The sequence below is a fragment of the Lissotriton vulgaris genome, chromosome 1_1, assembly GCF_964263255.1.
Source record: "Lissotriton vulgaris chromosome 1_1, aLisVul1.2, whole genome shotgun sequence".
NCBI classification, from domain to species: Eukaryota; Metazoa; Chordata; class Amphibia; order Caudata; family Salamandridae; genus Lissotriton; species Lissotriton vulgaris.
The window spans coordinates 1,190,197,912-1,190,214,024 of record NC_141685.1 but is presented as its reverse complement, the minus strand read 5'-3'; the positions used below and the strand labels follow the sequence as shown (position 1 = coordinate 1,190,214,024).

The 16,113-nt window shown below is 47.8% G+C and overlaps 1 protein-coding gene across 1 annotated transcript in view; it reads right to left on the bottom strand.

Moving 5' to 3' along the window:
* The window catches only part of GORAB (golgin, RAB6 interacting), a 175,897-nt gene that overhangs the window by 55,032 nt on the left and 104,752 nt on the right, over positions 1-16,113 (bottom strand). The window contains exon 3 of the mRNA XM_086964437.1: positions 10,025-10,126. Coding sequence (XP_086820563.1) covers positions 10,025-10,126 — 102 coding nt within the window. The remainder of the gene's footprint in view (positions 1-10,024; positions 10,127-16,113) is intronic.

Below are 16,113 nucleotides of genomic sequence, written 5' to 3'. Positions count from 1 at the left end.
AATCAGGCACGAGTTACGCCGGACTCTGGCGAAACAGCTGATATCGCTGCGTCACCTGGCGAGGTTGGTAGGCCTGTTGTCGTCCTCAATTCAGGCCATCTTCCCGGGCCCTCTCCACTACCGGGCCATGCGGCGCTTGAAGGCGTATCATCTCAGGAAAGGTCCAACGTACTCTCAGCTGATTCCACTGTCGTAAGATGTAAGGGGCGAAATGCAATGGTGGCTGACTCACATGGAGGCCTGGAATGGTCGTGCGATTTTTGGCTTCGCTTCAGACATAGTGATAAGAGTCGGATGCCAGTCGTTCAAGTTGGGGAGCCAGATGCAGAGATTTCTCCACGGGAGGCGCCTGGTCCGCCCTCGAGCAGTCATTGCATATCAATTGTTTGGAGTTGCTAGCGGGGTCATTTGCGGCCCAGTGTTGGACCAAGGACCGGGTGCAATCGTGTGTCCTTCTCCGGATGGACAACGTGTCAGCGGTCTGGTACATCAACCATCTGGGTGGCACCAGATCCAAGATGCTGGCGGATCTTGCGAAGGCTTTTGGCACTTCTGCCTGGACCGTCAGGTTTCAGTCACGGCGGAGTATTTGCCGGGCCGACAGAACGAGGTAGTCGATTGGCACTCCCGGCACCTCTTGGATGCCAGCATATGGAAGCTGGATCCGCTGGTGTTCTCCCGGCTAATGGACCATTGGGGTCCATTCTCGGTGGATCTGTTCACGTCACGCCTGGACCACCAGCTTCCGAGATACTTCAGTTGGCGCCCGGACCCGTCGGCGGAGGCGACGGATGCTTTCCTCCAGGACGTGGAGGCTGATGGCCTGGAGGATCTCCGGCGTCGCTGGTCTCTCCCAGGCCTTTCGGGAAAAGCAGAGGACCTGCTCTCTAAGGCCTGGGCGGATAGCACGACCAGGAGATACCGATCGGCATGGCATAGGTGGCGTCGCTGGTGTATGCGACGGAGTTTCAATCCTGTGGGGGCAGATGTAGTCCATGTCCTCAACTTCCTGGCCAGTTTGGCGGAAAAGGGCTTGGCCTATAGGTCGATCAATACCTTCCGTTCGGCCATTTCAGAAGGACATGACCTGTTGCAGGGTTCTCCGATTGGAGAGCACCCTTTGGTTTGCAGACTTTTGAGAGGGATCCGCCTCTCGCTGCCGCCCGAGCCGCGATATTTCGTCCTGTGGGGCGTGAACAGAGTTTTGAATTTCTTTCTTTCTTGGCAGCCGAACAGGTTTCTGTCTCGTAAGGAGCTTACTGCTAAATTAGCGATGTTATTGTGCTTGATCTCCTGCAGGCGGGTCTCGGACGTACGAGCTCTTGACGTTGCGGCCTGAGTGTTTTCCCCGGAAGGGGTGTCTTTTACAGTGAGCAGGAGGACTAAGACCCTTAAACGGGTCATTTCATACCCGGCCTTTCTGGATTCCCCTAAGCTGTGTGTAGTGCAGTGCCTCCGTGCATATGAAGCTATGACTGATGACACTCACCCTCCGGGCGAAAGACAACTTCTCATTGCCCTACGGAAACCGAACAAGGCTGTTTCTTCCCCAACAATCGCCAGATGGGTGCGTTGGGTGATGAAGGAGGCGGGGATTGATACCAAGCAGTTTGGTGCTCACTCAGCAAGAGGAGCTATGGCCTCAAAAGCTTTTGCCCTAGGGGCTCTGCTGGAAGACCTGATGAGGGTGGCCGATTGGTCCGCGGACTCCACGTTCAAGAGATTCTACTTTAAGCCAGTGTTGGAAGTGGCTCGGCTGGTTGTAGACAAGCTTTGAAATGGCATAATCCGAAGCCTCCGGTCCTGCCATAGAATGAGAATTTGTCTAGCCTTTGTGCTGGTAAATTCCAATTCTATTCAGGACTCGGAGGCGAGGAATATCCCCCCAATGACTTCTGCGAAGTGGACTCTCCCCGTATGGAATGTAAGTAACTCGTTTATGAAATTTCTGCTAATGTAAATGCTGTTGCTCTGTATGCATTATGCGTTGCGTACCTTTTATTGCAGTCAAGACAGTCAGAGTCTGACTGTGTTGTTTTTTTGAGGGAATGATGGTCCAAAACAGGATGCGTGAGAATGCCGGAACATGGGCTTCGCGCGAAGAAAGAGGAGGCGGCAGCAGCAGGGCATGATGGGTGCTGCCGGAGTACAGAGACTGACGAAGGACTTATGTTTCAGTTTCCTGTTTCCCAAGTGTTCATGGGAAAAGTCGTTTTTGCATGTTTTTTCTTGCTGCTGTAAAAAATAAAGTGAAGGAAGAAGGCATAATCCTCGCCTCCGAGTCCTTAATCGAATTGGAACTTACCAGCACAAAGGCTAGGCAAATTCGCATTCACCACCAATAGGTTTTATTGAGGGAAAGCAACAACCCTGGAATCCACCCATCACTATCCTGATGTCCCTATAAAGAGTCTGCTCACTTTCTTCATCACCTCTTTTCTTGCTGGTCTAGCAGAAAAGCTAAGTGTCTCACATTCCTGCCACTATTGTGCAGCATTGTGTGTGAGTATGGTTTATTGCTCTTTTAGTTACTGCACTATGTGCATAACCACTTTGTTTTCCTTAGCAGACCATGGGCTCGACTGCAGTCACTCCCTGAGCAGTCATGTCTGGCTAGCAGGACACATTGATGAGCAGTGTGGTACTCCCACCACTAGGGGGTTGTGGTTGCACCAGGCGGGGAAAGGGTAAGCTGTCATCTCATCAGCGCAGCACCCAGGGGCATTCAAATCTGTCTCAGCTCCACGGCTGCTGGGTGGAGCTTGCTGATTGGCAACCTGATAACTTAGAACCACACAGGGTCTGGAGCACAACGCCCCTAGTAGGGGTCTATATTTATGGGCTGCATCGTACAACAAAGATTGTCACTGGAGCTCAGCCCAGTTTAGGCCCACTGAAATTAAAACGGCGATACCCCAAGCAAGACCCTACAGGCACCCCATAAAATCTTGCAACGATGTGCACATTTACCTCTGACTCGTATTGAAAGGGATACCGTTTCACCCCAGCCCATACCTTGTTGGCTACTAAGCTTACCAAAGCCTACACCTCACACTGCTGTGATATTTTGCAGCAGTTAAAAAACGAAGACCAGGTAGAAAATTCACAGAAGAGAAGAGAATTCTTTCGAAACGAAGCATAATACTTTTAATTAAAAACACTCCACAAAACAGTAAAGATTTGAGCAAGCAAACAAAAGACAAGACAGCCCAAAAAAACTTTGAATCAATTTGTAGTGGCCTGGCCTGCCTCGCGCTGGCTGAGCGCGAGGCGTGCATTGAGCGTCTCGTGCTGTCCCTTATGACGTGGACGACTGTGACAGTTGGCGGAGTTTTACTGTTGAGCATTTTAGCCACAGGCAACGTAGGACGTGCCTGTGGGAGTTTGTAATAAAGACCTTGTATAATCATACTGTCTCCTTCGAGTTACTACACTCGAAAGTGGCGACGAGGACGACTCCCACAAACAACCCACAGAAGACTTAAGCAAGTGTACCTGTGAAGAAAAGGTATCGGAAGATAAGCGCATTCCTCACATTACGATCGGTCTGGATCTGCTGCTACGGTGCCACACGGTGAGCGAGTGTCTTCTTCCTGGTGTTGGAGCTTGCTTCCTGTCAGTCGGCGCTGGCGAGCCTGAGGTGAGGAGACGAAGGACGCGCTGCGGTGGGCGTCAGACTTCGCTGTTTGTCCCGCCTTGTTTGCCGATCGACACTTGAACTGGCAGTCTCTCCCCGCCCTGTTCTTAAAGAGGCACCTCCGTTCTTTGTCACGAACAGTGCAAATTGTGGGCTGCGCAAAGCATTACACGGAAACCCTTCTGGGGCTTGTATGAAGTTACTAGTTTCAGGGAAAATAACTTCAACTGTTTTGGTCTGTGGCAGTGCTGATAACAGTAAGGATTAACCCTTAAAGACATTCTTGGGTACTATCCTTGAATTTGGGAAAATAAAAACACAACTTGGGCACGTTCTTTACGAAAGGAAATATATACATAACTCTGCTTGGATCTTTCAGGGTTGGAATTAAGGAGGCTGTTTTGAACGTGGTTGGTTCATGAGGAATACAGTGTTTGAGGAATGTTATACCGAACTCACACTGTGGATTGCCAATGTTAGCCACTGTTAGTAGGCTAAAAAAATACATTCCCTCACTCTCACTTTTAAGGAATATATTAAATTATGCAGTCAATTCTTCCTCCACCTCCTTTCCTGGATACACCAGGTGAACCTCCGGTGCCTTGGAGAAAGTGGTTCGATGCCTTTGAAAATTACCTGGGTGCAATAGGAGCACATAGATTCAGGGCAGAAAGGAAAAAGTTTTTATTACTTCATTCTCTGGGGTTTGAAGGCAGAGAAACCCTAAAACATTTACCTGACGTGGTGGATGTGGAAGTAGAAGATACTGACGAATACAAAGACACTGAAGAAATTGAAAGTCAGATTTGATAAGCAACCCAGTGTGGTGGTGTCTAGGCATAAGTTTTTCAAAAGGGCGCAGAAAGCTGAAGAAGATGTAGACACATATATCACTGCTTTGAGGAAGATGGTAGCAGAATGTGAATTTGAAAACTTCAGTGAACAATTGATTCGTGACCAGTTCATAGGAAAATGTCTGGACAAAACCATAAGACAAAAGCTCTTATCTTTGGAAAATCCCACCCTAGATGAATCTATTCGCATAGCGAAGAGCATCGAAACTTCACAGTCTTCCATCAAGGAACTTGAAAGTAAAAGTATTGAGTTGGTTACCCCTGTCCGTTTAAAAAAGTATGATAAAAAAAAAGAATACCAGCCAAGTAATTTTTTCAAAAGAACTGATATCTGTTACAGATGTGGTTATCCCTCCCATGTAAGAACTGGAAGACCGTGTCCTGCGAGAAATGCATCCTGCCGAAAATGCGGAAAATTGGGGCATTTCGACAAAGTATGCCAAAGTCAAAAAAGTAAAAAAGAACAGGTGGCATGTGCATTGGATGCAAGTGGAAGCGACAGTGATGACACCTTTTGCGAGCTCAAAGACATGGTGGTAGTGGTCAGCGAAGGGAACATAAAAAGTGGTAATCCTGACGACTGTATTGATCCCTATGCCATCATCGGTGTAGGCGAAGAAAGTTTGAGGCTGCTTGTAGACTCTGGCGCAAGGATCACAATGATAAGTGAGTCATTGTTCAGGAAAAAATGGGGTAACAGACCTTTGCAACCGCCTGACCATGAGCCTGTGTCCTATGAAGGGAGAAGCATAGAACTGATGGGGTACTTTGAAGACATCCTGATTTTCAAGAACAGACACATTTATGGAAAAATATATGTCGCTGTCAATGGATTAGACATATTGGGATTGTTCCACCAAGGTTTGTTCAGCATGATGCTGTGTCCAGGAGCAAAGGAACAGATTTTGGTTGTTCGGGACCAATCACATGTCGAGGAGTTACTCAATAAATACCCAAGAGTGTTTTCGGGCGAATTGGGAAAAATAAAAGGATTCAAACACAAAATCAAGATAAAGAGCGATGCAGAGCCCGTAAGACACAAAATAAGGAGTATTCCCTTCAGCATTAGGGAAGACTTGGAAAAAGAACTTTTGTCAATGCAAAAAAGAGGGGTTATCGAACCCATCGAATCGTCTGATTGGTCCTCAGCTTTGGTCGTGGCAAGAAAAAAAAACAATGATCTCAGAATCTGCATTGATTTACGCAACTTAAACAAAGTCATCTGGGTAGATTCGCATCCTCTACCGAATATATCGGAAATGTTGGGTGTAGTTGAAGGTGCCAAGGTCTTTACCAAACTGGATTTGGCCTCGGCATATCACCAAATTGAACTTGACAAGGAGTCACGTCATTTCACTGCGTTCAACTCTCCAGCAGGCTTGTTCCAATTTTGTCGCATGCCTTTCGGACTGGCTTCGGCAGCCTCTGTCTTTCAGAGGGTTATGGTCAATCTACTGAAGGGAATAAAAAACGTGGCCATATTCCAAGATGACATTCTGCTGTTCGCGAAAGACCAACAAGAACACGACGTGGTGCTGAACAAGATCCTGTCTATTTTCCAGGAACATGGTGTGGTCCTCAAAAGGGACAAGTGTGAATTCTCAAAAGACAAAATGGAATATCTGGGTCATACAATCTCTAGTGAAGGAGTCGTACCCAAACCAAGTTTGGTACAAGCCATTGTTGATGCCACTGCTCCCAAAGACAAAGCAGGAGTGAAATCACTTTTAGGTCTCACAGAATTTTATGCCCGCTTTATTCAAGACTATGCTACCAAGATACGTCCCATTTCCAAATTGCTCCAAGACAGAAGTGACTTTGTGTGGGATGATGAATGCAAAACCGCCTTCGAATGGATTAAAGAGCAACTTAGCACCGTCAAGGCCATGAAACCATTCGTACAGGGGGTCCAGTGTACTTTGACCGTCGATGCCAGCAGCTACGGACTGGGCGCTGTCCTGACACAGGTTGTTGACCAAAATGAACACACTGTAGGATTTGCATCCAGAGTACTTAGAGAAGCAGAGACTCATTACTCTGTCATAGAGAAGGAGCTTCTAGCATGTTGGTGGGGCATTGAAAAATGTAAAAACTATTTGTGGGGTCAAAAGTTTGTTCTTCAAACGGACCACAAACCGCTGGTTGCAATTTTAGGAAGTACCAACAGCCGCGGGGCCACTCCCCGCATTGCACGACTAGCATCCAAGCTTTTGCAATTCAACTTTGATATTGTACATATTGCTGGGGGAAAAAATGTGAGAGCGGATGCATTGTCACGTTTACCTGCTAATACCTGTCAGGACATGCAAGGTACAGACGAATGTTGTTTTGATGATAAGGAGGATTATATCATAGCAAGTGTCGAACTGAATAACGTGTGTACTATAGATCAGCAAAATTGGAGGGAGGCATTAGCTGGTGATGAAGTTTCCAAAAAAGTGATGAAATATATTTCCCAGGGGTGGCCTAGGGAAAGGAATGTGGAAGTTGATTTGCAACCCTATGTTAAAGTGTGTGATGAACTTTCTATTGAGGATGGTCTAGTATTCAGGCTAGAAAAACGTGTTCCACCGGTGGACATCAGATCCACTCTCCTGTCCAAAGCACATGAAGGGCACCTAGGAGCCACCTTAACCAAGCGTAGAGTAAGAGAGTACTTTTGGTGGCCCAAAATGGATAAAGATATTGAGGAAATGGTGCATGAGTGCACAGTTTGTTCGTCTAGTGACAAAAGTCTTCACACTGTTAGTCCCCCTCTTACACCTATTCCCCTCCCTGGTGGGCCGTGGGAAAAACTTGGCATCGATGTTCTAGGACCCTTTCACAGTCTACCTCAACAATGCAAATTCGCAATTGTTATGGTGGACTATTACACTAAATGGCCTGAGGCCAAGTTTGTCGCCAAGGTTGACTCTGCAGAAATTATTGATTTCTTAAGAGAAACATTCATGAGAGAAGGGTTCCCCCAATCTATCGTATCCGACAACGGAGTACAATTTGTATCATCTGAGGTGGAAGAGTTCCTTAGAGAATCTGCCATTACCCATCACCGTAGTTCTCTCTATCACCCTCAAACCAATGGCTTGGTAGAGAGACTCAATAGAGTCATAGGTGATTGTGTCAAATGGGCCCTAGCGCATCACAAAGCTGTTCCCCTAAGCGTCAGGACAATGTTGTGGTTTTATAGAACCACCCCTCATTCTTCCACTGGAGTGTCCCCTTTCGAATTACTGAGAGGTAGAAAACCATGCACAGAGTTTAGACCTGCTTGGATGTCTAAGTGGAATAAATCTAATTCCACTCCTCAAGAAATGGATGAGAAAGTGAGGTCCAAGTCTGCCGAGGTCCAGTCCAAACAAAAAGAGTATTTTGACGAAAGGAAGCGGGTTAAGATCAGAGAGTTTGCTGTGAGGGACAGGGTCAGAATCAAGAAACCTGGTTTTGTAAGAAAAGGAGAATCTAAGTATGGGGAAATTGTGGTGGTGGATAAAGTGTGTGGAAATGCTGTTCGAGTCAATGGAAAAGACTGGTGGAATAGTAACAAGGTGGTGAAAGTCGAAAACGTGCTTAATGACGTCAAGTGTCCTATGTTGAAAAGAGAAGTATCTCATAGTGTCTCTCAAGGTAAACTTGATGTCCAGACTTCTTCTCCCTGCCACTCCACTGTCAGGAGGAGCACCAGAACAGTTGGTATTCCTGTTAGATACCGTCAATGAGCTTCTGTGCTTCTCTGTATCTCACTTTTGTTTCACCTGCACACTTGTACCTGAACAGTTGGTATTCCTGTTAGATACCGTCATTGAGCCTCAGTGCTTCTCTGTATCTCACTCTTGTTTCTCCTGCACACTGTTTCTCTCCCTCTCTCTCTCTCTCTCTCTCTCTCTCTCTCTCTTCCCCCTCGCTGTTTTCTCTGTTTCTCCATCTCTAAGGAAAGGAGATATGTAGTGGTCTGGCCTGCCTCGCGCTGGCTGAGCGCGAGGCGTGCATTGAGCGTCTCGTGCTGTCCCCTATGACGTGGACGACTGTGACAGTTGGCGGAGTTTTACTGTTGAGCATTTTAGCCACAGGCAACGTAGGACGTGCCTGTGGGAGTTTGTAATAAAGACCTTGTATAATCATACTGTCTCCTTCGAGTTACTACACAATTGCTTTTTCCGAACCACTTTCCTTCAAATCTTTAATGCCTTGATAAATGTAAGGAAAGCCACAGACGAGATTAAAAAGAGTTTTTATGTTCTATATAGCTTTACTGATCCACATTTTTCTATAATTATTTGTTTAGAAAATAATGATACATCGGTACTAGTATGTCGCTGCTCATGGTAGTAAGACAAATATTCTATATAGGTTTTCTGGGCATTGTAAAATATTGCTCACAAATAGTACATCATATTTATACCAAATTCATTTCTAGTGCTACAAAAAAATACAACTTATCTTCTTTATGAAACCTTACAAAGCTACCAGCAATCTGCTGAGCGACATTGGCTCCCTAATTCACATGCAAAGGGCTCCATGACAATGGTCAATTCTTTTGCCCTTCCAGACTCACCAAGAACAAACCTCATTGATCCTCCGGCTCCACCCTCCTGGACATAATAAGATTTCAAGTGCTTATTGGCTTTGGTACTTCCTGCCAGGGTTCGGACTGGACTTTTATTCCACTGGGCATTCCCCGGTGCACTGGAGCAATTGGGAGCAAGTTTTGAAAACCCAGGGACACTGCTGGTGCCTTGATCACTTTGCCCAGCTCTCCAAGGTTAACTGCAGCAGCTACATTGCAATTCAATCGCGAGAGGGATTGAGAGAGGAAGGAGGGCAGGTTTCAGCACTTTTGCCAGGGCTCCTTTTGGGTCTCGAGTCCAGCCGTGCTTCGTGCCTCAGTGGAAGAAGGACACAGCCGCCTCAACAGAAACTTAACTAATACTCTCTCTTAATTCTATCAATCTGCTCTGTGCAACTGCTTTCGCAAATAAAATGCTTTAAAATATTACTTGATATTGAACGAGCACATTCTAAAAGTGGGATTAATAAACCCATATTCTAAGGTGCCTTCACTTGGTTGGACCTAGAGCTTATAACTTACAATAAAACAAGGACCCCTGATTCCACATAGTATTCCTAGGACAGGGTGAATATAGATTATTCAAAATTTCCTTGGCAATACTTTACCTAATAATGACTAGGTTGAATAGAGAACTAAGGATATATTGAAGCCTCAATGCACTGACCACAACCAATTAAAAAAAGATATATATATTTATTCAAAATTACAGCATGTACATCATAACAAAAATTATTTTTAAAAAAGGGAATAAAACCTCTATTAAAAAACATCAGTGCACTCTATCATTCGATTTTGAAAAACAATTGGAATATACACGATAACATAAAACATTCAGTGCAAATTATATTTGTTGAGCAATCTTATTAAACTTAAAAACAAAAATTTTCGTATCTCTACAGTCCATTTAATTTCGTCATCAGTCTTCGTCATCAGCCTAGAGCTTATAACTACATAAAATATTTTTACCTCTCAGCAATAGCTTTTGCCAGCAGAACTTTTTTGCGCTTATTCTTCTCTTCCATAAGCCTCTGTTCCAGCTGAAGGTGATCCAAACGAGTTTTTTCCCATCTATTTTAATAACATTGCAAGTTAGTGAATGTAAAGACTTGCACAAAACAGTACAAAGCTTCAACACTGAAGATATGTTCTGTTATTTTAGACCAGATGTTATCAAAGTGTTAAAATCCCTAATAGTGGCAATTGTATATAACTATTTATGAATGTTATGAACATCATTCTAAAGCAAAATATATATTTTTTAACTTCTTTATTGAGTTTTCAGAGTAATCATCATTGCTGCCATGCAAGGCAGTACAGTTGAGGAACCACAAAAATAAAGAAAAAAAACATTAACACAACTTTTGTGATTGGACTTCTTATACAATGACAGTTGATGCTTTCTTTAAACTTAACATGGTCATGCTCTGAATAATGCATATGACAGATTAATGAACATACACATCAGTGCTACGAGGTGTCAAATTGGGCCTGTAGTGACAAATATTGCCTTAATGATTTCAAAATGTCTTTGGATCGTGATTTTGTAGGTAATTCTTCGGCGTACAATTCCAGGTTTTCTTTGCAATACACCATGTCTTTAAGCCATTCCTCCACACGCTGTGCTAGTCTACTCTCCCAGGTCAATGCTATTCGTCTTTTTGCTAGTAAGAGAGCGATTCTAACACATTTACCTAGTGCGCCCTTCAACTGGGGCACATATCCAAGCAGACAGACACGAGGTGTACATGGTATAGAGATTTCTGTTATTGTATGTATACCCCTTAGCACCTCCTCACAGTAATGTAACACTAGCTGTCAGTGCCATGCCAGATGATAAAAATCGGCTTCCACCTGGCCACAGCACTTGCATTTGCTGGACTCTCTTAGACCAATTTTGTAGAGTTTAAAGGGAGTGTAGTATATCTGGTGAATGAACAAAGTGGATAATGCGTAGATTGCCATTGGGTGTGATTTGGCCAGTTAGTGTGCATACCCCTTCCCATTCTAGCAGTGTCAGGGCAGGGCCAAGTGTGGTATTCCATCTCTCTAAACTTTTGTCTGTCGTTGTAAACACTTCGTCTTTCACTGTTTTGTATAGTTTGGTAATCAATTTCAGCTTTGTGGGGACCACTAATAATAGTTGCAGTGCATTAAGAGTAGGGGGTGCTTCAGGAAATTGTGCTTGTCTGCAAGATGGCCGTGGGGCTGGAGCTCTGCAAAGTAGCTCCTGGGCTAGGGATCACTTTTTCTGTGAAAATCCCCGTTAATGCCCGCACGCCCACCCGTATGCTCGACAACGCCGGAGAGAGGACTGTCTACGCTTTGCAGCGATCTGGCACTCTGTCCAGCAGCTGACCACGAAGACGAAGCTCCCCCTATACTGATGCTGACCAGGGAGTGGACGGTTACATAGTCGCAATGAGGCTTATGTACGTGCGTGCTGCCGCTTTCCCTGCAATGGACCCGGATGCCCGGAAAAGACACTGATGATCCCAAGGAACTAAGTCGGTCCGGTGAGCAGATTGGATACGACCGAATCGGGGCACTGATACTAGTGAGTGCGGTAGGAGCATTTAAGCAGTCGAGGCTCTCCGAGACTGATTGCACCCGGGCCACATAAACCGACCCCTGCTGGCGAAATCCCTCCCCTGGTCCCCCCTCTAACTCCGGATCTGTGCTGCGTCCTTGGAATCTCGACCCCACAGCAGCTGGGTGAGTCGGATTCCCGCAGTACGCCCCAGGCTTTGATTTCTACAGAGGGCTCCCAGGATGTCCCCCCACCCCCTCCTCCGCCGCCGGCTCCGTAATCGAGATGGGAGACTGGTCATTAATATGTGGGCCGCAACCGAAGTGCACCACATGGTGGTTTGTAATTGATCACAGAGTCCTTGCGGACACCTGAAGAACCCATGACCTCCATCTTGGGTTTGTTTTCCGTCCAGTTCCTCTCGGATCTTGCCCAATTTGTTCATTGACATAAAAAAAAAAGACTACTGTCCCTGAGGCCCTCTAGAACAGAAATTGAAAGAGGATTACAGGATCTCAAGCTCTCCGTCATTTGCATCTACCAAGGTGAGTCCAGTGGGTGCATTGATGCAGCCTAGGCTCCCCGGGACTAATTGAACCCAGGCCACTAACAACTGACTCCTGTTGGCCGCCCTTGGTAAAATCGCTCCCCTGGGCCCCTCTCTGAATCCGGAGCTTGGAATCCTGACCCCGCAGCAGCTGGGTCCCCTGCAGCGCGCCTCGGGGTTTGAGTGCGACAGAGGGCTCCCAGGTTGTTGTCCCCCCATCTCCGCTGCCTGGTCCTTGATCGAGATTGGGGTCTCTCTTTGTGCTACGCAGCCTGGAGGCTGATAGCAGGGCAGTTGGTTCCAACAGCATTTTTTGCCCCTCTACTCACTCAATTTTCTACGGGAGCCCGCCATCTTAGAATACAATTGTGAGGACATCTGACCAGCCCCGCACCACAACCTTAATTACTAGAGCTGCCTTCATCCTGAACCATGTCGAAGCAACTCTATAAAAGTTATTAGTGACACATCCTATCCAAATGGATGCATTACGTGAAAGCGGCACAGTATAACACGGATTGTCTAGCCTCCGTCAAAGAAAATCATTGCACCAATCAATCTCTAAATCAACTGGTCTACCAATTGTGAGGGCTATCTGTGGCAATGTTAGAAATGGGGAAGCATGGTGCAGAGCGGGCGGGCCAAACTCTAGAGGACCTGTGTAAAGCATCCACGCAGTACACACAGGCGACACAGCAAAAAGAGACCACACCAGATTAGGTGAAAAGAATAACTTTTGTATTGTGTCAAACAAACAATAGAAATCACAGCAGTCACTATACTGCGCCAACTGGCACCAGGGCAATATGTACAAGGGGGGATTATTCACATGGCAGGGACAATCGGGCTGCTGTCAGAACCATCAAAAGAGGATAAAGGTAAGTCCATCAGCTTTAGTCCTAGGGGAAAAGACGCCTTATCATTAACATAAGGCTTTAGGCCGGAACCTCTGCAATGAAGCATAACAGGATCTTGGGCATGTACATTGGGCATAGGAATACAAAATGCGTAAGCAGGTGGGCATTGGCATCAAATGCATATGAGTAGGCTTAGGTCACCTTAGATCCGGCAGAAGTCCATTATGCATAAATGCAAATAGGCATAAACAGAGGAACATCGGGCTTCCTCCTTAACACAGGTGCATCATTTCATAAATCATCCCCGGGCCTAACCTAAAACATCCTACTAGGCCTCGCTTTAGCATAAGCAACATTAACAGTGGGAATCACCCTTAGGGAAAAACATAAGTGTAGAGCACTGTCCCAATGGGCACAAATTACATTATGCATGACGTTAGACGAAATGATCACTGTAGGCACAACCATATTCAGGTGGGGGGGCACAAACCATGAATCTAAATCACCCTGGGCCTACACATGTGAGCCTAGGAGCCTAAAATGGGCAGAATCATAGCAGCATAGGGCTTAAACCCTGAGCATGACATCAGCAACCAGTGCCCGCATTAGGGAAGGCATTAGTATAACCACATTAGCACAGGCATACGGTAAAATGAATCACCGGTGCATAAAACCTGAGCAACACCTTGGGCATGTCATGGGGCATCAATAACCTTTTAGAGAACCCCATGGGCATAGACACCGGAGGCACTGCCCCCACAAGAGTACCAGCACTACACCTGCGGCCAGAACCCCCCCTACTGGGAATCTCACAACACTGTTGCCCCCAAACTTGGCAACTGCCATCTACTGCCCTGTGGTCGGTCGAGTACCATGAAGTCCGTTCAGGGGACAATGGATCCCCCCCTTCCGGGCCTCAACAATGGGCAATGTCCCCTGGAGCCCCTGACTCCACCTGGCCCAACGCTGCAGGTGCCTGCTGACAGACGGGACACCTGTAAATTCAGTCCGGTCACCGGTGGGCACCGACCATAAGCCCCGACCCCCCCAACAGCAGAATGACTGAGCCCCACACTCACCGGCTCTCGAGGCTGCCAAGTCGTGGTTTTGGTCAGGCGGGGCTCTCTCCTCCAGCACGGGAGCCCCGCCAGCAGCAGCACCTTCTGGGAGGCTCTTCTGCGACTCCCTCTGGTCTCAGCGCTGTCTTCCTGGTGGCAGGCGCGGGCTTCCCTAGCCCAAACGGGAGCCCCGCCTATGCTGGCACCTCACTGCAATTCACCCGGGCCCCCTCCTGGGACCCAGGGCTTCCAGGACGATCACACTTCTTTCTCAGGGCTCTCCTCCGCTCACGGAGAGCCCGGAGCGATGTCTCCGATGATGTGGGGACGTTGGCCAGTGCGGGGCAGGCTCCCGCATGGCTACCTACGCAGCAGACACGGGGCTCCTTCTTAGCCACGGGAGCTCCGCAACGCCACCAGTGGCTTCCGGCTCCCGCGAGGCTCCGGATGTCGTCGAAGCCCCGCCCACCTCCAGGCACGGCTTCTGGGTCACCGCGGGCAGCACGGCGGCCCTTAGTGCCCCCCGGCAATGCTCTGCCCGGGCTGGTGGCGGTGGCGGTGATTACCGGCCAGATTAAAGTACGGGGTAGGCTCCCGCTAGTGTGACAATAAACCTGCGGAGTGGGCACCCGCTGGGTTTTTAAATATAATGTGCGGCACACACGCACGGGGGCAACAATAAAGGGGCAATTCTCCACACGCGGGGTAGGCACCCGCTTAATGTTAACACCTGAAAAGGCCACTAACACGCACAGTGGTGACAGTAATGCTGAGTGGGCGCCTGCGCAAGGTAGTAAATTGCGGGGTAGGCACCTGCGGGTTTTCAAAGTGTTCGGAGGCGGCGCACACTCGGGGTAGGCACCTGCTTTTCTCCTGAACAGGGGTGGGGGGGTCCCACATGCTGGGATTCCTTCCCAGGACAGCGCTGCACACACCAGCTCCTCTTCCCCTGGCACATCAAAGGCAGCACTCAATCAGCGCTACCCAGCACAGCATTGCAGATTGGGGTGGAAGAGCACCTTTTCACTGGCACTTTGATTATGGCGCTCCCATGGCGCTAGGGCAGGAGACAGTCAACTGAAGTATAGCGCCCACCTAATATAGCACTTACGAGGCGCTAGGTCCCACCAGCAGACTCCAGGACAACAGGTTGCGCTCCTCACCTCCTTCTGGGCAGAGTCAAAGGTGCTCCTCAGAAGTCAGAAAAAGTGCTCTTCTCTTCCAGGTGCTAGGGAGCAGTCAGGGCCCAGGTGTAGTGCTCATGAGGCGCTAGGGCAGGAGAGCGGCAGGCAGTGCTAGGCCAGGTCAGCAGTCAGGGGTACTCATCAGTACAGGACAGCAGCTCCTCGGAACCATCATCCCCTGTAGCGTGGAACTCATCCTGGTACAGCAGCCTGTACACTAGCAGGGGGCTATCACAGGCCTTGTGGACAGGGGAGGTGTGAAGATGGGCTCAGGGGCCAGCACACAGGCCCATGCGGTGGCACCCCCTGGCAGCAGGTCCCATCTCTCTCAAGTCCATGTCCTGACTGAGCACATGGTGCCACAGCCCCCTACTTATACGCCCCTCACCCAACCTACTAGACAGTGCCAGAAGCTTCTAGAAGCGTCTGAGAAAACTGGTTCTAACTGGCTCAGGGGGAGGAGTAGAGCACCCTGGGTGCCAGGTTTCCCTCCAAAGGCTGGGATGGCTGGGAACCGAACATCTAAACTGCTAACCCACCAAAGTCAGGTGGCACCACACACAGCCATGGCATCCTTTTTAAAAGCCACATTTCACCAGGCTGCATTCTTGCAATGGGGGAATTACAGGTGTGCACACCATTGCATTACACTTAACATGGCATCTCACACCACACATGGCCTTTACATTTCTCTACCATGGGGGAGACATCCTAAAATGGGGGGGGGGGGGGGGGGGGTGAAAAGCGAAACATTTCGGGAAAATGGGCCAAGTCCAACAGGCAATTTCATTTGTTAATTCCGAAATCAAATAAACTCTGGCTTCCTTCGCTCCAAAAACAGTGCACACTGTTAGAACTGGAAAACCAGATTAGAAGACAAAT